General features: G+C 36.0%; 1 protein-coding gene across 1 annotated transcript in view; it reads left to right on the top strand.

Moving 5' to 3' along the window:
* The window catches only part of COL25A1 (collagen type XXV alpha 1 chain), a 472,824-nt gene that overhangs the window by 417,247 nt on the left and 31,356 nt on the right, over positions 1 to 24,221 (top strand). Inside the window, exons 20-29 of the mRNA XM_019417196.2 lie at positions 3,933 to 4,001; positions 4,997 to 5,041; positions 6,547 to 6,591; positions 7,505 to 7,582; positions 13,578 to 13,601; positions 14,214 to 14,258; positions 17,693 to 17,737; positions 20,229 to 20,309; positions 21,481 to 21,543; positions 22,185 to 22,235. Of these exons, the coding sequence (XP_019272741.1) occupies positions 3,933 to 4,001; positions 4,997 to 5,041; positions 6,547 to 6,591; positions 7,505 to 7,582; positions 13,578 to 13,601; positions 14,214 to 14,258; positions 17,693 to 17,737; positions 20,229 to 20,309; positions 21,481 to 21,543; positions 22,185 to 22,235 (546 nt within the window). The remainder of the gene's footprint in view (positions 1 to 3,932; positions 4,002 to 4,996; positions 5,042 to 6,546; positions 6,592 to 7,504; positions 7,583 to 13,577; positions 13,602 to 14,213; positions 14,259 to 17,692; positions 17,738 to 20,228; positions 20,310 to 21,480; positions 21,544 to 22,184; positions 22,236 to 24,221) is intronic.

Genomic DNA, 24,221 nt, shown 5'->3' on the forward strand with positions numbered 1-24,221 from the left:
TTCCAGAAAGTCTCAGGTAAGACAGCATGATAGTGAAATATATTAGTTGCTCCAGTTTTCCCCCAATGGTTCCTAAATTGATATGATGCAATTTGCCTCCTGACCATGTGAAAAAGTGGGAGGATTCTGGGGCAGAGAGATAGAACTCATTAGCTTCTGCTCCTTATTGCCAATTTTAGGACATACTTGTAAATCAAGCATTATTACTATTCTCCGCTCACTCCCTAGATTTCAAAGACAAGTGCTGATGTCATATAGATTCCTAAGTGCCTCATCTCAAAAGGATCTATCCTGAATAATGTCTACAGAAAGATTCTGTAATGAAAACCATTTCATGATCTTCCACTTGGCAACCCTAAAGAAGGCCCTAAAAGCAAAATCTATATGCCACCATATAAAAAATTATGTTGCTGTGGATATAGTCAGACCCATAGTTCTCTTTTTATCTACCCAGTAAGACATAAAAAGGTACAGCTCTGAGGATGGAACTTTACTCATGACAGACTCATGAATCAAAGGGGCAAAATTAGATCAAACTACATTCTTTTATTTTTAAACTATAGAAATCTTTGCCTCAATGTGTATTGCATTCACCAGAAATAAGCCAGGATGATTTCTAAGAGCTAGAGAAATATGTTCGTGGTCTGTTTTGACAGAGGGGTCTTCATTTCCGCTGATCAAGAGAAAATAACTCTAATCCTAGTAAGTGGAAACTATGTGTGGCCTAAGGGGGACTGAAACTCAGTAGATTTTATGCAAAATTACTGTTTTCTCAAGCAATTTCTTTTTCACATAATGAGCTGTCAGGCTTATTAACAAAATATGAAGAATGCCTGTTTTAGCCTGAACAGATTCACACAAGAAATGCACTTTCTGAAATAAAGAGACAGAAAGTAAGAGAATAATGAGGATTCAGTATTCATATGAGAATTGTTGTATTTATTCAGGCTTGCAGCCTCAGAGCCAGGTAAAGAAAGAAGGCAGCCTCATAGATCAGCACAAAGAAATAGAAAACTTGGTCACTGCCAGAGAGACCCAGGCATGAAGTAGATCTTTAAATATTTGTGGCATTTTGTTTGCTTAAAAAAAAGGGGGGGGGATTAGAAGAAACAGGTAGCAGGGAGTGGATTTCATCCGTAAATATCTTTTCTTCAGTTCACTGATTTAAAACTACTTTGCAATTTTGGGGCACAGTTGGCTGGCTTACTCAGTAGAGCATGAGACTCTTGATCTCAGGGTTGTAAGTTCGAGCCCCATGATGGGTACAGAGATTACTTAAAAATAAAATCTTTAAACTACTCTGTAGTTTAAAATAAAAAAGAAAAAGAAAAAAAACTCCTGATGTAAACCCACAAAATCAACATTAATTACTGTTCATGAAATACCCAGTCTGATTTTATAGACCAGATACTTTTATAATAGATACTACTCTGAACTTGCAATAAAATTAAAGAATGCACTATATTTGTTTTGTATTTCCACATGAAGGAATGTGGATAGGAAATTTGTTTTGTTAATAATATTTTAACAGTTATATTAACAATATTATCAATTTTTAGTTGAACTGCTTGTCTAACATGAATTTGGTATCATAATGGAAAAATCACGTTTATTTACAAATCTCTTTCAGCTGAACATTGGCCTTTTTTCCAGTTGTGTAAACAAGTCTGGATTTGTACCACTAACTTCAGATTTAAAAAATAAACCCTGCATATTTTACCCCTAACACAGTGAAGAGAGATTGTAAGGAAGGAAGATGTATGATGGCATCTAAAAATCTGCTTTATGTACTGCTATATCAGTGTCTGGGAGAGACCTATATCAGTTTAAAGAAATGGGGTTTTATTTCGAATAATTCAGAATGCTTTGAATAAAATGTTTACTCATTAATTCAACAAATTTTTTTGCCAGATATTTTTCTAATATTTGAGAATGAAGAGTAAATACAACAAAACCAGTTTCTACACTCCTAATACTTACATTCCAGTATGTGTGAGACAGGGGTGGAAAGAATGAAAGAAATAAACACATGAATAGTATAATTCCATAGAGTGATAAGCAGCTGATTAAGGGCATTGTGACAAAATGTGATTCTAGGTAAAGATATATAGGCTGCATTCCTGTAGTATACTATATGTAAATTGATTTTCTCCGGCTTTTCTCTAAAATAGGCTTATAGTTACTATTTTGGAATTCTTCTATGAAATATTAAAAGAAAGACCAAATAGGGTACATTATTTAAAAATTAAAATTTCATATACCAACAGAGGCCCTTCCGTCTCTAGTCCCTGGAAAATCCCTTCTGGAACATCTCTTCCATCCAAACGAGTCCCTTGCCTTCCTCCAGCCTCTCCATGTTCACACTCTTCTCAGTTCATGCTGAAGAACCTTCTTTAATCCTTGCCCTAATCTATCCCGCCTCCCCTACAAAACCCCAAAGACTTCCCAGAGTTGGTATGATACAGACAAAGATCTTGAAATTTAGAGCCCAACATTACCCATGACCAATCCAATGTTATTCAGTTCTCTTTTCTAAGATGAACCAGTTCCTTCAGTGAGGAGGGTGCCTTTCCACCCATAAACATGCCATCACCAGTCTGAATTCCAAACCTGTTTGATTATTGAAATTCTACCCATCATACAGGAAGCCGACACTCTCTACTCTGTTCAGGAATGTGAAACGACAGGGTCTTCCTGGAGAGCAATTTGGCAAGCTTTTCAAATGTTCATACTTTTTGACCCAGCAATTCCCCAACTAAGAATTTAACCTAAGAAAGTGACCAGATATGTGCAAAAGATTTACATACACAAACATTTATGTAAAAACTGAAGACTGAATACAGTTTTATTTATTTTTTAAGATTTATTTATTTAAATTCAAGTTAGTTAACATACCATGTAGTATTGGTTTTAAGAGTAGAACCCTGAAACTTACATATAACACCCAGTGCTCATCCCAACAAGTGCTCTTCTCAATGCCCATCCCCCATTTAGCCCATCCCCCAACCCACCTCCCCTCCAGCTAACTAAGGATTGCTGCTGAAATAATTAAATCTTAGGTCTCCCACTTTAAAAGCTTTTAGCCAAGTTCCTTAACCTCTCTGAGCTTCAGCTTCCTCATCTGTAAATTATGGGAACTAATACCTTCCTCATTTGTCCCAGGGATTAAATAAGATAATGCATGTGAAGTGTTTTATGCAGTTGCTGCATTCATCAACAACAGCACGTCATAAACAACAATTATAAAATACACCCTACCCATCCTTAGGACACGACTGAAGTCTCACCTCCAGGGATCCAGTCTGGACCATTCAAAACCTTATGGGATTTCCTCTTCTCTCATATAGCCTTATATCACTCTCTTAATTTTTAAGTATTTAATTCCTAGCACTTTGCGTTTATAAGTTGTAAGATCAGGATGACAAATTGTCTTCATATTTCAGAGAAAACTGAGGCTTTCAGAACTTAACTAATTTGTCCCAAAACACGGAACTGGTAGATAACAAAACCAGGATTAAGACCCAGGATGTCGGATTATAATACCTGGCACTCAACCACTTTGCCGTGCTTCTTCCTGGCAGATCTTAAAATGTGGCTACAGAATGAAAACTGTGTCCATGTCTGTGTTGAGATACAATGATGGCCCTTATCAATTCCCTTTAAAGGTCTTCTGTTTACCAACGTAGGTATCAGACAGGCATTACCAAACCATTTCCTTGTCTATAAAATAGAAATGATAATACAAACATTGAATAATTGTTTTGATTATTAAATGAGATAATCTATGTTGAGATTAATACATTGCAGGATACATAGTAAATAAATGGTACCTCTGTGCTTTCCTTGATTTAATTCAATTCATTTATTAATCTACAGGGACAAGCCTGAGTGTGAGGGAGATTGCCATTTACTTGTTTTGTGTTTTGTGATAGGGTGAACGTGGGGAGGCAGGGCCTCCTGGAAGAGGTGAGCGAGGGGAGCCTGGAGCCCCTGGACCAAAGGTCAGTTATTCTTGCGTTGGAACATAGCTTTCTTTGGTTTGGAAATGTGTCCTACTTACTTTATTTTTTTAATGTTATATTTAATTTTGAGATAGAACAAGTCGGGGAGGGGCAGAAAGAGAGAGGGACAGAGGATCCAAAGGGGGCTCTGTGCTGACAGCAGCGAGCCAAACGTGGGGCTCCAACTCACAAACCGTGAGATCATGACCTGATCCCAAGTTGGACACTCAACTGATGGAGCCACCCAGGTGCCCCACTGCTTACTTTAGAACATGAAACTAAAACACAGTTCCTCAAAAGATACTAAAACAGCAAAAATCACAATATATTGAAATGCACACTGATTGGTTCTTCTCAAAGGGAATTTTACAATTCAACTTTCCCAGTTTTCTCTGTTCTGTCCGGTGAACAAATTTAGTAACACATCCAAAAGTAAAGGGGAGGTACTATTGTATTAGCATGTTATCACTCAACGTGTATTAAAGCTTACTGAGAAAAATGTTGATACGTGCTGTGTTAGTTTCTGTGGTAACTTGAAGGTGTGTAACACCCTGAAAATATCAAAGCTAAGGATTTATTTGACGGTTCAGTCTTTATTCCTCTACACTTCCTACAAACTAATATGGCAACACTTTATTCTAATAACCCATCCCAGAGACACATCACTTTTTGATGAAAAAGAAATGTATGCCAACACTGTTGAGACTAATGAGGATTATTCACAGAACACTTCCCATCCACTGGTGGGTGGGCAGTCTTCAGAATTATAATGGAATGAAGGCGGTGGAGAGACCAGGGAAGGAACTAATGACATGGTGTTAACTACTTGTGCTTAGTTGTTATAATAGTCAACATTATATAGAACCATGTATTTAGGCAGTTAAAATAAAGTGTTTCCATTTTTCTTCATTATTCTGAGTCACTGCTAATTTCTTTTTTCTGTTCTTATCTCCTCTGTCATTTCTCTTTTCCATCTTCATATTCTCCTATAATAGGGGAAACAAGGTGAATCAGGAACTAGAGGCCCAAAGGGGTCAAAGGTCAGTAACCAAGTAACCATTTTAATATCACAGGAGGCCTTCAAGAGTTGTGACTTTTGCCTCTTCCACAGAGAATCACATTTTAAACTGACAGTGGGATGGCATTATTTCCATCCTAATATCTCAAAACAATTGGTTTGTTTCATCTTGTTTGTTTTTGTGTGTTTGTGTGCTTCAGATTATTCTTTAAGAGAAGTTGTATTTCCTATTACACAAGATGAACTTCTTTGGGAAAAAAAAAAACATTATGTAGGGTATAATCTTATTTTTTATTTCCTGACTGTCTTTGTGGTAAACGTTCAAATTGTACTTTAAGTTAGTTGACTCCCTCCATGGCATTAAAATTTCACCACAAATTGAAATTCTTTCCTTTATCGTGCTCTTATAATATCTGAAATAATCTACATACTTAGCAGAACCATGTTAAGATGTTTGCAGCTAATAACATGAAAAAGTGGATAAAAAATGAGGAAAACAGAGAGCAGAAATTATTAATTCTCTATTCAGAGCAAATTTAATTACTATGGTAAATGTTATCAGCATAATGTGAGTGGAAAAAAAATTAAAATCTCTTTTCCTGCTTACCTTCATTGGTCCCTATCCATTTTATGAAATATGTAGAAAGACACATTAAAATTCTTTGAATTCCACTTAGGAAAAGGACTCTAAATTTAAGGCTGTCTTAAAGAACTTTCAAATCTACATAAGTTCAAATCTCTTCTCCAAAATCTGTTTAGACTTTTAAGAATTTTGAGTGCTCTCAGAGTGATGTATGTGTGGTTTGATGCTTGGACTGTTCCTGGTTTCTCTCCAGGGTGGGTAATAGCACCATGAATGGGACTTTAGTGATTTTTCATATTGCTTTGGAAAAACAAAGCTGGCTTTGCCCTACCCGTGACCTTCAGCCCTGCCAACCTGTTCTAGCCAGCTGCTGTCCACTTCAGCACCTTCTGAGTGTTAAAAGGCCTATACCTCTGGAGAAACTTTTCCTTAGATCTTCATTATCATCAAAGAGAGGCCTCACTGGTGACCTTTCCCTTCTAAACCCCTCTAGAACGAGCTTTCTGATCCTTCCCTGTCCAGATTATCTAGATTTTTTTTCTTAGAAAAGAGACAGCCCAATTGATTGGCTCTTTTTCCCTTTGCCCCAAATCTCTTCTTATAAAAAAAAGAATATGGCTCAATCTGAGAGGTAAAAGCTTCTTTGAGTATCATAAAAACCATTTGCTTTGCTTTTGAAGATCCCTAGTAAGAGAGTTGCTGTATATATTTTTGTTCCAAGATACTCTGTCATCTGAAAGGAGAATTTTAACTCACTTAAGATGCATCTTAAAGAAGCATTTGCTGTGTCAGTGGTAATTGTTCTTCTAATTGTTATTTCCACTTCAGAAGTTCATATCAAAGGTGCTGCTGCATGGTATTAAATACATCCTTAGATTTGAGGTATTTCTGGCTGTTGGCCCCACTAGTAATTCAGCTTTTTTTTTTCTTTTCTCTGTGGAAAGGGTGATCGTGGAGAGAAAGGGGACTCTGGAGCCCTGGGACCAAGGGTGAGTACATCTCTCATCTAACCTTTTGGCCCCCTACAAGCCTAGATTTGACTCATGTGTCCATGTGCCTTTCACATGGCACCTAGACTAATAATATCCAATAATAGCACTGGAGGTAGACTCGAATTATTTCTGCTGCTTCCCCTTTTTTTCTTATTTTTTACTGTACTCACCGGACCAATGAGCATGTAGATTCTAACACATAAAATAAGCTCCACAAGAAGGGCTAAAGAACTCTTTCCACTTTCTCTTTGCTAAGTGAGCAAGACCAAGCCCATAACCATCAATTTAATAGAATTATCCATTTTTCAATTATAAATAAAAGCAATACCCCATATTTTCAAAGTCTTTTTTAAAGACAGGCAGGGAATTAGGACATGACTAATAGAAATTCGGGGCAGAGCTAATGAGTAGGGTAGATGCCTTATATTTGTTCCCTATTTGGTTAAATTTTAATGGAATTGTATTCCTATTGAGAAAGACAAGCATTTCCTACACAACAGTGTTCTATCTTCTTAAAGAATAAGGAAACAATCTATGAGATGTAGATGAGTAGAAAGAGATTAGGGACTGCTTTAATAAATACTGTGTTAAACCATCAAAATGTTGCAAATTGAATTAGATTAGCCTACATTTTATAATTTTCAGAAGACAGCTTTAGAGATTGAATCCTATCTCTTCTTTTAAAATCAGATTTCATATCTTTAATCTATCATCTATAGGAAGTTAAAAGCATTTGCCTCCTTTGAAATAAAGACAAAATTTGAACATGATTTTTCTAAAGTGCAATTGGGCCATACAGAAGAATTGATGGTCAGAGAGGGCTCTATGTTGCTATTTATGTTTTTGCCACAGTCCTTTGCACAACCTAGCCTAACTTCCTTGATTTTCCCTTGGTTGGTTTTCTTCATAGGGTCCACCTGGTCAAAAGGGAGATCAAGGAGCCACTGAGATCATAGACTACAATGGCAACCTCCACGAAGCCTTGCAGGCAAGTGACTGCTCCCTGCCCTGGCACAGTGACACTGATGATCACCCATGTAATGTGTGTAATATCAGCTTCCACCCCCACCCTGGCATCCCAGAGGGCTCCACTGCTCAAAGTACACCTTTTCCCTGATCTCCTGAGCCCATCTCCTTCTCCCTGTCCCAGTGTATCCTCTTTATTTCTCAGCATTTTTTTATCTTTCCTTTTCTTTCCCTTCTGCCTTCAGATATGCTTTAGTGTTATCTGGTTTAAACCTTCTGTTCATTTTGCCAATCTTTGTCTCCCTTGCTTGGAAAGCAAGTATAGCAAAGCAATTAAGAGTCATGTGGCCCTGGAGTCAGAACTACCTGGCTGAAAATCTCTTGCTTACTAAGTTCATGACCTTGGACAAGTTATTTCACTTCTCTGTGCTTCAGTTTCCTTGTCTATAAAAAAAAAGGATAGTAGTAATACCTCCCTCAAGGGTTGTTATGAGAAGTAAATGGCTAAATACATATTATACACTTGGAAGTACCTGGCACATAGTAAAACTTCCGTAGGTATCTCTTATTGCTGCTACCATTCATAATATAATGTGTTATTACCATAGAGAAGTACCTATAGAGTAAGAAGCCATAGACTATATGGCTTATCGCCATTACCTTTGCTTCCTGTTCGTCCTTTTCATGCTTAGACTCCTGCATTCTAGCCTATATCAAAATTCTGTTGAAACTTCTCTTAAAAAGGCCAACAATGACCTCTAGGTCAATCTCACTGTACTCATCACCCTTGATTTTCTGTGACATTTATACTAAACTGCCTTCCTTTTGAAATTTTCTTTCTGGTTTTTCGAATCCTCTACTCTAATTTCTCCCAGGTTTCCTCTTAGTATTTCCAGTTTCTCTGTCATACCCTAATTTTTGGTATCCTCAAGTCTCTGATCTTTTCTTGGTTCATTCACTTGCTCTGTGTTCTTCTGTGTTGTGTCTTCCCAATCTTTCACCCTCCAGGTCTGATTTGCATGTACCTCCAGGTGTCTAAGAATATTTCCACCAGGGATGCACCATTGCTTTATCATCTCCCACCAACACACACAATTATACTGATTACTTTTCCCTTCCATCAAATGATTCCCTTTTTTTTATTCCCTTTTTTGATAGCAAACTAATCAATTGCTGTTAGTGATACTATAATTCTTTAACTTTCTTGAGATAGAATCTTTAGAATCATTTTAAACTATTCATAGTCCTTCGTCCATTACATCTAAACAGATGCTGCTATTTCCTTTTTCAAAGTGTCTCCTGAGGTTGCCTTGTTCTCTCCATTCTGAACTCGGTCCACATCCTATTTGTTTCAGGGCTAACACTGCAACAGCCCCTTCACCATTCTTCTGGTCCTAGTGCCTCCCAGTCCTTTCTAATCCATCCTGCATATCACTCTAAGCTAATTTTCCTAAACTATTATTATTTTGAAGGCTCTGATCTGCTCATAAACCTAAATGACCACCTTGCCTACTCTATCAAGCCCAAACTTCATTTGACTTTCAAAGCTCTATAATTCTACCTATAATAGAGAATTTCCTATTTCTCCACAAAACAGATTTCCCGAGAGTGGCCATATTTATCATACCCACAAAAATCGCCCTCTTTTTGCCTGGTTCATCCCATTCTTCTTCCCTTTCTTTCATCTGTCTAAATCTGATCCAACAATATACTGCTGCCACCCAGATGATTCTTTCTTTTAATCCTTGCAAACATCAGCAGTCAGGCCCCATTAGCTTAACCTTTAATTGTTCTCAAATCACATAATTTATTTTAGTCTTGCCTCTTACCAGATTGTAAGTTTCTTGGTGACAAAAGTATATCTCATGCTTATTTTATATCCCCTGATGTACCTGGCACAGGTCTAGGCATATAAATATTGAATAAATGGTTACTGATAGATAAGTGAGTACACTTAGCCTATATGTACAATCCATTTCTTTGCTTGAATACCAAATTAATTGTTTTAAATATTTGCTATTTTGTACTTGATTGACTGATTTCCCCCATCTTTATGACTTCACTAACAGTGTCTAATTTAGTTGATCTACATTTTTTTGGGTGCTTTGCTACAACTACCATTTTTAACTAGTAAAGCATTTATTAAGTAGTTTTTGTAGATTGTTTTCAGCGCAGCCTCTTTTTCTTTTCATTCTTTTTCTTCTGGTAAAATGCAAAGAGAAGCATGCTCATTGCTTGAAGAAATGTTGCTTGGTCAGTAGGTTCAGTCAATAGGTTGAATAGTGTTCCTCAGTACACCTGGATTAGATATAAGCAGTAGCCTTTGGCTATTGTCAACTTCTAGAACCAGATTTCTAAATTGTTCCTTTTCCCCCACAAATTGATAACTGCATGTGGAAAGAGAGAAAAAGAGAATAAGAAGTTTTGGTGTACCTACTATGTTTTCAAAGCTTTTACTTATAAAATATAGGGACATAGTTTTTAACTTAATTTATTAGTGATTAAATTTCTCCTAAACTGCTTTCGGTGACACCATAATTCTTACTACCACCTTTAAAAGGTATACATTCTCTTAGCTTCCAAGAAATCCTCCAATATTATAGGCTATGACCATTTCTGGGAAAACTGTGAGTCTTTTAAAGTATCCATTGCATGAACAGAGTCAGGCCTGAAGCAAGCTACTCTCGGTCTAAAACCAAAAATCTGTTTTGATTTCCTCTCTGCTATTAACTAGCTGAGTCATTTTTGGGAAAGCAGTGAGTGTATCTATACTTCATTGATCTTATTTGTAAAGTAAAGATGTTTCAGAATAGATTCTTTCTAAGAGTCCATGAAATCTAGTATTATGGTTAAGGTCATTTTTTAGGAGCTCCTGAACATCCTTTGTAAATATACCTAAATGCACGGTACTTTTTAAAACATTGACACCCACATCTTGATATGAAAGGATATATGTGCTCAGTTTATTTTTCTGCCTCAAGTTCTTTATGACAGTAAACCAGTCAATATCCATTATAGTCAACTAGTTCACGTTTATGCCTCAACCTAAATAAAGATTTATTGTTTTTATAGGGTTAGGCAATTACATGTTATGCTTGTAAATAGTTTTTAGTTATTTTTTTGAAACTATTTGTTTTCCTAATCTAGTTCTCTAGTGGAACAAGGGCCCCTAACAAAATCAATTAAGTAAGCAGCCATTAGACTGAGAAGGAGGTAGTAGACGTTTTTTCTTCTAATTCTGTAACTACTGATGGATATTCACCATTTTGTCCATTTCATTTTATTATCTCCTCCTCTAAAAAAATATGCAAAAAAAATCTAGATTAAGTAAATAAATACATAATACAATTATAAAAATGCCACATTAAAAATATACAATTTTGCCATTGCTTCTATTGAAAATTGTTATTTACAGAAACATTTGCCATATTCCATTTACTTTGATTTTTAAGTTTCCACAATTAGCAGTAAATCCTGTCCATTTCCGGACTCAAGTTTTTAAAAATGTTTAACACCATCTAAATTAAACCTATTCTCTAGTAAATCGTGGGTGATTTTCAGCTTGCATCATTATGAGAAATGAAAGAAAATAACCTTTAATTCTAAAGAGATTCACATAAGCATCTGAGGGAATAAATGACAAAACAGCTTGCGAGACTTTCAACAATTTACAGTTGCTTCAGCTCATGCCTCCCATTTCACATCGTGCCTCACCAGAAAACAACGTGTCTTTCTTCATCACTACCAAAAATTCTGGTTTTCCAATCATTCGTGGAGTTCAAGAGAGAACCCTGCTGAGTTCCCATAGGTGTAAAGTGGAGGAACCAGATACAAGAAATTCAGAGTGAGCCAATATCTTTAGGATGTCTCTGTGTGCCCGCACACAGGTGCTTCAGGATGGTGGTAAAAATGTTGTTGAGAACTTAGCTTAGTGTCTCATTTATTTTTTTCTTGTTACCTGGATGAAACCTGCCTTATGTAACTGTTAGGTCTCACAAAATATAGTTATTTAACAAGATCACGTAAACTCCATCTGTTAGATAGTTCAGTTACCATTAATAATATGCCTTTATTATGCAACTCATTACAAAACACGTTGTTAGCCTTACATTTAAAAAAAAAAAAAGCAAACTAGTTTTGTGTCCAGGTGGAAAATGAATTCAAATACGGTACATTTGGAAAACCTCAGAGAGTTCAAATTGTAAACTCTCTTCCCTTTCTAAAATTTTAGGATTCTTTTAGGATTTTTTGTAGTTAAAAATATATGATTGGAGAATAATGATAAAGAAATTATTTCTACTCTATAATTCTCTAATAACCTTTTTAAAAATGACTTGCCTACTTACAGGGGCCAAGAAGTAGCTTTCTCATAGCAATAAATCTGACTCTTGCTCTAGATGAATCCCTTGAGAGAAAGTAAGTGGTACCTTATGTTACACAGATATGAGAGGCCTTGGTATTTTTTTTACCTTGCCCCTAGTATGTGACCACTTTGCCTTTTGTCTTAGAAGCACTGGTGGTTTCTTTCCTACTGTGTTTTCCATGAAGCCGCAATGACCACGACTGATTTTATCATAGCTACAAACCATTTGTACACATGCATAAATATATCGTTTTCTACGGAATGATGAGGTCATGTCACTAGAGATTCAAGTGTTTGAAGTAAGATTAGTAATATTAACTTTATTTTTTACAACAACAATAATAAACAACAGCAACAATGGCAACCTGAATCAGAAATGGGAATGGAGGAGTAGAAAACAAAGGGATGGTGTCAAACCGATATTCACAAGTTTACACGTAACTGGATAACGTGTTTCTTTGAGCAGAGTCCCTGATGGAAAATGTGCTCCCTCTGTGACCAAGTCACGTGGTGATGGGCCCTACAGAACTCTTCGCATAGGACCTAGACTAGAAAACATTAGTGCAGTAACGGTTCATGGATTAAGGGTCAGATGTTGTGGAGATTCATTCTTTAACAGGATACATTTTGTTATAGTACTCTAGTACTTCACACTATAGTACTCTAGTACTCCACAAACTGGATGAATTCCATGTCAACTCCTGTCTTTAGCCATAGCACCCAAAAAAGCTAATTATAATGCAACAAATAAGCTACAGACTAAAAAAGAAAAAAACTTACTTACACATACAGTTGGACATTTCCATTTTCTCTAATTTAAGTGCCCTAGAATGGAACTCTCATGAATAGCAGTCTCTCAGGTCACAATTATGCCAACACACCTCTACTGTACACCATTTAGCTACAGACATTTTTTTAATCAAGTGAATTAAAGTTTTGACATTTTCTTTTTTCTTTACACATAGATTTTTTAAAAAGAAAAATCTGAAAATAGTTTTAAAAACAATCTTTATCAGGGAATGATTGGAGGTCTGACCCCACCCCCAAAATCTTTATAACTGTATTGTATTCATTTAAATCTTATTTTTTTATTTTATTTTTTTTCAATATATGAAGTTTATTGTCAAATTGGTTTCCATACAACACCCAGTGCTCATCCCAACAGGTGCCCTCCTCAATACCCATCACCCACCCACCCCACCCTCCCATCCCCCCATCAACCCTCAGTTTGTTCTCAGTTTTTAAGAGTCTCTTATGCTTTGGCTCTCTTCCACTCTAACCTCTTTTTTTTGTTTTTTTTCCTTCCCCTCCCCAATGGGTTTCTGTTAAGTTTCTCAGGATCCACATAAGAGTGAAACCATATGGTATCTGTCTTTCTCTGTATGGCTTATTTCACTTAGCATAACACTCTCCAGTTCCATCCATGTTGCTACAAAGGGCCATATTTCATTCTTTCTCATTGCCACGTAGTACTCCATTGTGTATATATTCATTTAAAGATAGGTTAATATGTTCTCAGTATCTTCTCAATCACTTATAAGACATCAGGCTTGCCAAAACACATTCAAGGAATTTGATCATTTCAAAAATGTATTGTTGTACTTTGGCACACAATATAGGTAACTTTGTCTTTGTCAATACATTTTCCCAACAGAGGATTACCACCTTAACTGTCACGGTAACTCCCATGCATGATTTCTGTGGTTTGTGACTTCGTGGTGTTGATGCATGCCAATGATAATGGTACTAATGTAGCAATTGTTTTTGTCTGATATTTAGTTTTATGTCTCCTTATTAATAACTTTTACAACATTTACCCCAGTTAAACCACTTTGTCTGCTTAATGAAAAAGACCCCAAAAAAAGTTATTGTTATTTTTCTTAAAGTTTTTAGTCTTACAATAATGTGGCTGTGTTCTTTACTGTTTGGGAAATCAAATCCTTTGTGTGTGGGGGGAGGCTAGGTGTCCAGAAACACAGGTAGTATTAGCATGCTAATTCATCCCAAGGAGATGAATGTGGAACACAACAGCAATTTTACATTATGTTATGGAATCAACTCAAAAGCATATTCAGTGTTATTTTGCCTAAATGTATTGATAGTTTTGCACAGAAGTAGGTAGTTTTTATACTTACATAACTGGTGAAGTTTGTCCCCATTGCAAATTAATGTTGGGGGATGTTTGATTATGACAGAAATAATGGAAGTATATGGTGTACTTATTATTTAAAGCATAAATTGTAATACATATATTTGCTGCTTTTTAAAACTTTGTCTTTTCTTGATTTAGGGTCCCCCTGGACCACCTGGACCTCAAGGACTACAAGGGCCAAAGGTCATTCTTTATTTTACTTGTTTCCATTTACCACTTATGGTACAGAGAATCCCACCTTAAATATATGTATCTTTGAAAAATCATTTTTAGAAAATACTAGAGAAGCTAAGATCATCAATATTGCTTAAGGCAGCTAAGAATGGACACTGAGGTCTGGGCTGAAGGGACAGGAAATCAGAAAGGGAAAAAAAAGGAAGATTAGGTAAGAAGGGAGAGAAATAAGACTAGCATTAAATTTAAAGGGAGGACATTGAGAAAAACAGAATATTAAATGAGGGAAAAACAAGTTTTATAGAAATTATAAAGGTAAAGAGCCACTAAATATAGTACATGAAAAAAGGAAAATATTTATATACAGGAGGATTGAAGAAAAATTTATTCTAACACTAAAAAAGATTTTCCCTTTAATTTTTTATAATAAAAATAATAAGAGAAGCTTTAGCATGATGCATTCACAGACGAAAATTTGAGGAATCATTTTTCAACCACTTTTTATAACAAATCCCATTGTATTTATTCATTCTGCCATTTGAATCTTATCTAATGAAACATACCAACTATGAACAACAGAAACCTAGAATTACTTGATTATGTCTCAGATTTGTCGGTGGTTTCAGCTTTACCCCTCCAAACTTAAATTTAGTTATTTAACCAAATTTGAGCAAGTAACACATGGCCATTGTCTCTCACTTTTTAGAACTGAGCCATGTGTGTTGAAATATGACTTTTATCACTGGATTTTTGTAGGAGATTCAAGTGATTTTGAAATCCATCTTTTGTTGATGCCTTTCAAAGCACTTTATTTGCTGAGTCTGTCATGTACACACACACACACACACACACACACACACACACACACACACACACCAGCTTTTATACTCTTTAAGATACTTAGAAAGCTAACACATGGAAAATTATTTTTCTATTACAAAAAGGAATATAAAGTAAAATATTGCTGAGGTCCTTACCCATATAAGATATACTTAGAACATAGACCCTAATTTTAAACAGATATCATGTATAACATTATTGTAAGGTTTGGGTTTTTAACTTTCTGTTTCTCTATCACATTCTGGGCCCTAAGAGATAGAACACAAAAATTGTCCAGTTACACAGTCTTTGTTCCTGGTAAGCAAGTCAGCCTGGATCCCTGCTCTCTAATATCTTGGTGAGCTGGACTAGACAACAGAGGGGTGAATCTGCAGATTCCCTTTTCCTCTATGTAGAGTCAACCAGGATCTAAATTCCTTGCTTCTGTGCTAAACACATACCTCTTTCCTTACACACCTCAAAAGCTCCTAGGACTTTACTCTTCTTTAAAGCCCAAAGGCCTATAGCCACCCTAAGGGTATAAATCCCTTGTCCTAAAGAGGCAAAAAGAACCACCTAGCCATGAAGGGTATATAATAGTGTTAAAACATATACACTTCCCCTTGTTTTATAATCTAATTGCTACTCATTTTTTAATTCAGTTATTCAGTAAGTAATTTTTGAGCCTCTACTCTATAATAAAGACTAATATCTAACAGAGATATCTGAATATAGCAAGGGGTTTCAACAAGGAGCTTACAGTTTAGAACAGGAGCGAGGCAAGTAAAGGCACAATTACTAATAAATAGAGTAAGTGCTTTGATGAGTGCATGCTATGGATGTCCATACAGGAAGGCTCCTCTCAGTCTCAAGAGTCAAGAATGACTTTGAGCTGAAAATGAAAGACGGGAGGAAGCTGGCCAAATGAGTGTCTTGACAAGTGAGCTGTGGGAGGGAGTTAGTCATACTCCCTTACCTCTCATCCCTGCTGGCCTTCCCACAATGCTGTCACTCTACCCCACCCCACACACTGCACAATGATCTTGTAATTGAGATCTTGGGCTGAATGATACAATCTTTCATGCTTTCCTTGATCTCTCCTTGAGAAGGTTGGGATAACAGGGGTGAGATGTGCCTATGACCAAGAGTCAGAAAATGCAGCCAAAGTCACGTGTAGAACCCATTTGCACTGGGGACTTAGACTGAATGGGAGCCTATTCAATTAGTGTTTCTCTTTATCAAACAAAGATTGTTTGACTTCTTACACATCAAGTAATTCTTTACAAACTACATTTGATGAGTGAAAGATAAATTCATAACTCATGAGTTCTGTTTTCTTTTAAACACTCGCGGGTCACATTTTGAAGGTAAAAGCTTAGCAAAACAGTCATTATTGGACCCAGAGTGCTGACAAGCATTCAGACTGAATGAAACTAAGGCTTAGCCAGGTGCATCCAACCTCAGCAGACTTGTTTGTGGCAAAATAAACTTTGCTTCTACCACAAAGGGTGAGAAATCAGGAGTAAGGAAAGACTTTTTCTTCCCCCACCCCCACTTTTTTTTTTTTTAATGCATTTGTTTGTCAGGCTTTCTTTAATTGGAAAGCTCAAATTTCATGTTGGGGCCAAGAGCTCTTAAAGTTTTTACCAGGGAAGAGATCTCTAACAATTTCACTATTGTGGTTTATACATCATCAAACAAGCCTTTCTAAAAAAATACAGTCAAGTCAGCTCCCTTGAAAATCTGTCTGTGAGGCAGGCCACTCACAATCAGGAGAGCTGACTTTACAAAGTTTCCACCATGTGGGAATCAGGCATATTTATAATGGGATCTGCAAAAGTGACTCATTGATCTAAAATAATATCTTACCTTTCAAAGAATTTGTTTGTTCAGTACCTTTCCAAATGAAAAATGACTGGACCTTTGTTGGTTGGATAAATATCTAGCACATTCCTTAAATTTGTTTTTAATGGGTCATCTTCAATTAAGATAAAATAGATTTTGGGTTGTCAGGGTTTCTAAAATGTCATAATATGAATAGTAAACTTTAATTCATTCCTACCATAGTATAGGTAATTGAACTCACCCAAAAGTAATTTTATGTGGATTAAGATATTATCTAATTGATTATGTCTGGAAATAGCACATTCACAATTATGAATCTGTATCCACTGTTCAAATGGTGCCAGTTAAAACACTGCATTCGATTTTTAAGTTAACTTTTATGTTTTTGCTTTTTTCTCAAGTTGGAAAATAAAAAGAAAGAGAAATAATACAGATTTTTTAAGGATAAAAAAATTAACTGAGGCTTATAAGTTATTGTTACAGGGTATAGTCAACCTTCAAAATATCTCTGCCGGTTTTCTTTCACCATTTTTTCCTTTAGCCCGAATCTCACATGGGGAAAAAAATAAAAACATTGGATCTTAGCTACATATAAGTATTGTTATATGTAATCTTTAAGAAAATGTTATTTCACTTAGTTTTGATATGCGTATGATGTAACAAAGTGTTCTTGGGTTATGATGCCTTTGCTGAAAAGTCAAATTGTACTATTACCAACCAGCATCACTTTTATTTACCAATGATGAATGGAGACAAGCCATCACTTTTTATCTTAACAGGGAGAGCCAGGATCTCCAGGAATCCCAGGAGTTGATGGAGAGCAGGTAATTTTCAAAGATATATACTGTCATTTAAAGCATCATTATTGATCACTACTTTTATTATAGATTTGGAGCCAAAAAGACATGAGTGTTGACATATGACCCCCTCTTTCTTTTTTCACCATCTGTTGTAGAGACTATATTAACTCTAAAAAGCAATTGGTTTTAAATTAGACGTTAGTTTTCTTTGCAGAAACAGACCAGCGATATGACACTTTGTGTTAATACTCCTTACCAATCTACCAGTGACACTTCTGTGAATTTTTATTAGACTTATAAGATTATTACAAATTTAGTAAGAATAGCCTAATTTTTTGTAAGTGAATGCTAACAGGTCAAGATTATAATCAGTCAACAAAAGTTTCCACAAAATTAGATATTCCTTATATGTGTTATTTTGACAATATTTTTTTTCCCAAATAAAGATTATACCTAATTTTCAAGATCACTAGAAAATACAGAAACAAGTGGGGCACTTGTGCTTCCACAGAATATGTCAGTATCTCCAATGGTTTCCCTTAAATCAGAGGTTAGCAAACTTTTTCATAAAAGACCAGATAGTAAATGTTTTAGACTTTGCAGATCACATACAGTTTTTGTCACAGATTTTTTTTTATCTGAACACCCCTTAAATTTTTTCTCAATGATTCAATTTGTGCAAAAATAATCCCTGGGCTGGATTTGGCCTCTAAGCTGTTGTTTACCTCTGGCCAGAAAGAATCTGACTAAGGAGAATATGGACACTACTCTCAATTCAGAGTCAAATCACAATGGTTAGCTTCAAGATATTTGATATTTTCTGGGCTTTCGTTATTTACCCAATAAATGACTAAAATCAAGAAAATCGTAAGAAATCAAGAGGTTTCTTTTTTTCTTTTTTTCAAGAGGTTTCTTGATACAGTTAGTGAACTATGCTTCTCAGGAGATAGTATTAGGTAAGAAAATTAAATTCAAGAGTTATTTTAATATTAGAGTTGTATATTGAAGTAATATAATGTCACATAAGATAAACGTGATAGTTAAAAAAAGAAAAACACTTCTGATGATATGCTATTATTAATCAGAGATCACATAAGCATTTAAAAATCTGGTTGTATCCCCAATGCTAGTCATTAAAAATAATTAATTTAACATGCATAAAGATACTACATGGTCCCTACATACATAGTACCTGGGGTTTTTTTCTATACGCTTCACAAGGTCTACTTCTGCTACTAAGTCCAGTAGCAAGGACAGGCTACCCTACTACTCTCCATCACTAGATTCCTAAAACCAACCAGGGGCTGATTAATCAGTTAGATCCATCTACTACCCACTCAAGCACCTATCCACTCACCCACCTAGCAAGTGATTCTGAACTAAGTGCTATTAAATAGGTATAAGTAAAGAAAAAACACGTTCCTACTGTTTGTAAGTAGGTTTGGGTATGGAAGAGATGAATAGGTTTGTTCAGCCAGGGGCCCCTTACTACCAGAACTGTCATCATCCCTGCCCAAGAATGGGCCATCTGGTCATATGATAGTGAAGCTCCTTGGATGAAAATACTTAACAATAAAAATCCACTTCAGTGTTATTATTACAAAACTCAGATTTGTTAGCATTCAAAATATACATCTCTCTATTTACTCACTGTAAAAGAAGAATAAAAATAGCATCATGGGAGAGCCTGGGTGGCTCAGTCAGTTGAGCGTCCGACTCTTGATTTTGACTCGGATCATAATCCAGAGTCTTGGGATCAAGCCCTGAGTTGAGCTCTGCACTGAGCGTGGAGCCTGCTTAAGATTTCTCTCCCTCTCTCTCTCTCTCTCTCCTGCCCCCTTGCCCCTCTCCCCTGCTTGTGCTCTCTCTCTTAAAAATTTTTTTAAAGCACCATGGATCACCTCATTGAGATGTCATGAGAATAAAATAAGAACGCTGTGGAAAAGTTGAAACATTTGTAAGCTTGACTGAACTCTGATGCCTAAAGACCAGGCACCTAATAATTGGTGCCTACATTATTTATGTTTCTGTATATTGAACCATTGAAAACTGATGGTGATTGGAACTTCCACCTGCTTTTAAGAGGGGTAGGAGAGTGTGGTGGATGGAGAGGGGAGCAATTTATTTGAGCCTTTGTTCTTATAACGCTAGTCCTGGTTCAAAATGTGTATTGTACTGCTGAGAACTCAGTCCCTTACATTGTTTTCAGGACCAGTGATATTGAATTAACTGCCAGGTAAAAATACAGAATCAGGAGAAATTATGTTAACACCTAAATTCATCGTTTTCATACTTAAATGACCTAAGTAATAGGGTTTAATCCCTTCTGTTACATGAGGAAATAGTACTGATTCAATGTAGAAGATTGCTATAAGAAATAACTCTAGCAGTGAAAATCAGAATCATCTCAGCATAGGATCACCCACTGACAAAATTGATCTGGAATTCTGTTTTCCTTAGGATGTTACTATCAAGTTTCAGTGTGATTGTTACATGTAAACCGTATCATTTGTAGGGACTTAAAGGCTCAAAGGGAGACATGGGGGACCCAGGTATGCCAGGTGAAAAAGGAGGAATCGGACTTCCTGGATTACCGGTATGTTTGTACTTTTTAGGATGTGTTCATGTTAAGATAAATTAAATCAGAAAAGAGGAGCACCTGGGTGGCTCAGTTGGTTAAATGTCTGACTCCTGGTTTCATGATCTCGCTCAGGTCATGATCTCATGGTGTTGGGGGTTCGAGCCCCACATCAGACTCTGTGCTGCCAGCGCAAAGCCAGCTTGGGATTCTCTCTCTCCCTCTCTCTGCCCCTCCCCCACTCGCACTGTGTCTGTCTCAAAATAAATAAACTTAAAAAGAAAAAAGAGTTTTATGATTACCTGCATTCTCATCTAGTGGTTCATGTACTATTTTATTCTTAAATATTTGAGGTATTGTTGGTTAATTACTCCAACTGTGGCACTAAAACAAGTTTTAAAGCATCTAACCAAGTGAATTATAAAATAAACCTTCATGTTTTCCTGAATTATTTTCATCAGAAGATAGAAAGATAGAGTTGATCACTTTAATTTAGTATGCATCAGATGGTGACAACTGATCATTTTTAAATAAACCATAATTTAAAAATTAACAAACTAAAAAAATGTAAGGTAATTTTAAAACAAGTTACTGTTTAAAAAGTGTTCTCTTTGTGTGAATGGAATGGTGTTTTTATGACTTTACCCCACAATTTTTACTGAGGATTTGGAAGGGAAAATTTTAAAAAATGTAAAAGAAATGGAGAGATAGGTATTGTTAACCCTATTTTCAGCTAAGAACCCTGAAACTTCATTTTCATCCTCAGTAATTAAATTGTGAGATTAAAACAAAAAATGTAGAAGACTTCACTGCCTTAGGCCTATTTTAAAACAAGGAAGTATATAAATGTCAATAAAAGACTGACCTTTGCTATTTAAAGTGAGCACCACCACAAAAAATATAACATTTATAATCTGATATAGATAACAATGTATAAGTTTAACCAATCACATCTAACCTAGTTTTTATTTGCTTTAAATTGTATTTCACATATCACCCACAGTCCTAGAGATTTTGAGAAGCTTGCTCTTTGAGACGAAAATGCAAGGGGATAAATCTTTCTTTTATATATTATGTGCATAAGACTATAAAAATTTCAAAAGGATGATGGGTTTGGGGAGGAAATTCAGTTGCTTTCTTATACTTTGGAAACAACTTTACCAACTCAGCTCTTACTGGTTATTTGTAGGGTGCCAATGGAATGAAAGGAGAAAAAGGAGACTCTGGATTACCAGGTCCTCAGGGTCCTTCCGTAAGTTGATGGTGGCTGAACTTCCGCGGTTACTAAAGAACTCTAAAACAGGCCTATTACTTACCAAGTTCAATCTGTGCCAGATGGCTTATCAACAGTAGAAAGACTGTGAACCTTTTAGTTTGTCAAACTATAGAAAAAATGTCTGTCGGCCTTTTACGATGAGAGACAATGTGTCTCAGAAGTCTGAGTTAAAAGCAGTTTTTTAGGAGACTGTCTAATCCTAAGGAGAAAAAATCAATGGTTTTCCCATAACACTTTTGGGTAGAGCTTTGTGATTACAGAGCACACTTTTTTCCCCCCTCCAGAGCCCTGTTGCTGCTCAGTGAAATATTGGAGAGTTTAATAGTGATTGTGATATTATAGCATCTCTTGATGATTGCTGTCCTTTCTTTTAATGTACTTTAGATTTATTCTGGCTTTTGTAAAACAGCTGTATTTTTTTAAAGTTTTTTCTTGCTATTGTTGCTGTTCTCAAGAAGGCATTTCTAAACTTAAAGAATCAAATGCCTCACTTTTTCTAGTATCCTTCTTCCTCTGCAGCTATTAATGGCCTTAGCAGAACCCTAGCACAAGATCCAAGCCAAACTGCCTTATCTAAATGAAGTAACCAAATCCATGTTTATTTTTTGGACGTACAGATCATAGGCCCACCAGGCCCACCAGGCCCTCATGGCCCACCAGGCCCCATGGTAAGCCTCTCTTCTCTACAAAATGTAATCATGTATTTATGAGTATGCTACTAGAAAAACATGAACACATCCCTCACAACAGCCAGCTTGTATTTTGGGCTGCTCTCTGTAGAATGAACAGAAAATACGAGGTGCTCTGAGATATCTGACTTTACGGTATTGGCCTTCATTCCCAAATACGTCTCTTGAAAAGAGATAGAGTAGTTTTGTGATAGGAGAGTCAAGGATAGATTTGACAAGCTTTACTCCAACCTCCAGTATGAACGTCAAAAAATCATCTTAACCAACCCATTTAGGCCATTCATAGCATAACAGGATTAATAATTGTAGCCATTAATGAATGTGTCTAACCAACTGTGAAACATTTTAATGAGATTTTAATAGGCACATTTATAAAATAATATGAGAAAAATTGTAGATGACATATATTGTTGCTTCTTTTTCTTTTCACCTTTATGGTACTCTGGTGGATCCAGGGTTCACCGCAAGTATCCCTCAGACAATGGCCATGCCTTCACAGAACTCCTATCTGGTGAGGAAGGCAGCCATTAAGCCAGTGTAATTCTCAAAATGTCCACCTAATGGCGGTAGTGTTAAGGCTAGAACATAGAAGGTGGAGTGCTTCAGCTGCTTTTGCCTGGGGCAGGATGGGTACAAGTCAGGTAGCCTCTAAGGTCACATTCGTCCCTAAGGTATCTCAATAAACTCTATGCCTTTAGTCATACAGATTAAATAAACTGTGGGTCATGTTTTCCCCCTGGAACATCACTGGAATGATCTAAGCTGCAAAGCATAGCCCCAGACCCAATCATCTATTTCTCACTAACTGTTGTTTTCTATTTCATATCATGAAATAGTTATAATTAACATTATTTTCTTAATACTAAACTGTTCATTAAGAATTAAGCAAATGACATACTTTTGGCTTTCTTTTATACTCCCTCCACTTTAAGTTAGAAGATTAAAATTTTAAAGGCTATATCTTATTCATATCATAAAATTGATTAGTTTAAAGGGATTTTAACCATTACTACAATAAAATAAGAATACTTGATAAAGTAACAGCCATTCCCTGAAAATGCTTATCCACTGCTTATCTAAAGGGAAAATATTATTCCAATGCAGACATATATAACAAATATTTGTATATTGCTTGACAAAAAATTTTTCCTACAGTTGTATGATTTCGCTGTTGGGTGTTTAAATACTCCTCTCTCCAAAGAGTTAATTCAAATAACTTGAAAGGTTTAAAGCAATCCACAGTAACCTTTAGGTAATTTAGGTTAGCTAATTAGTCTCTATGGTTAGATTTTCCACAAAATACAGGAGAAAAGCCCTGATGCATGTATGCGTTATACTTCCTTCCATTGGTAAACAACTGTTACAAAAGCCTTGAAGAATTCGTCTTCGTAAAAACAAATGCATTCTAACTAATAATGATTAGTGCTCTGTGGATAGAATCTTTTCCTTAGTCTTAAATTAATGATGCCACGGGGTCCCAAACTTGACTATCATCTCCTCGTTTCCTTCTTTCTTTAGATTCTTCTTGGGTCTAGAGGATTCAGTAATGGGAAAAGGTCTTCCCTTCACCAGGACTTCTCTTTGGCAAATTTCTGTATTTTAGGACCTATCTCTATTCTGTGTAACTCAAAGTATGTCACATGTTCCACCTAGATTTTATGAAAATATGGATTTGAGAAATAGGAGTAGTGTGGGTTCACAATACTTTTTTTAAAAATGTTTTTCTTACATATTTCTCCCTCTCACAGGTATTTAGCAGAACAAATTGCTGTTAGTGAATTTCCAATTACAGACCAATCCAAGAGCTGGAAGGAACATTCACTAGGTGTTAACATCCACTGTCCTGCCTCTAGCTATAGCTCCAAGAAGAAGATTCTTGTTTTACATCTCTTTGGCTACTCTATACAATAATCACTTCTGTTAGGAAATAGTGAATCAATTCTTAATTAAAATCTGTGTTTTTCA

The sequence above is a fragment of the Panthera pardus genome, unplaced genomic scaffold, assembly GCF_024362965.1.
Source record: "Panthera pardus isolate Hobbes unplaced genomic scaffold, ASM2436296v1 HiC_scaffold_13, whole genome shotgun sequence".
NCBI lineage: Eukaryota > Metazoa > Chordata > Mammalia > Carnivora > Felidae > Panthera > Panthera pardus.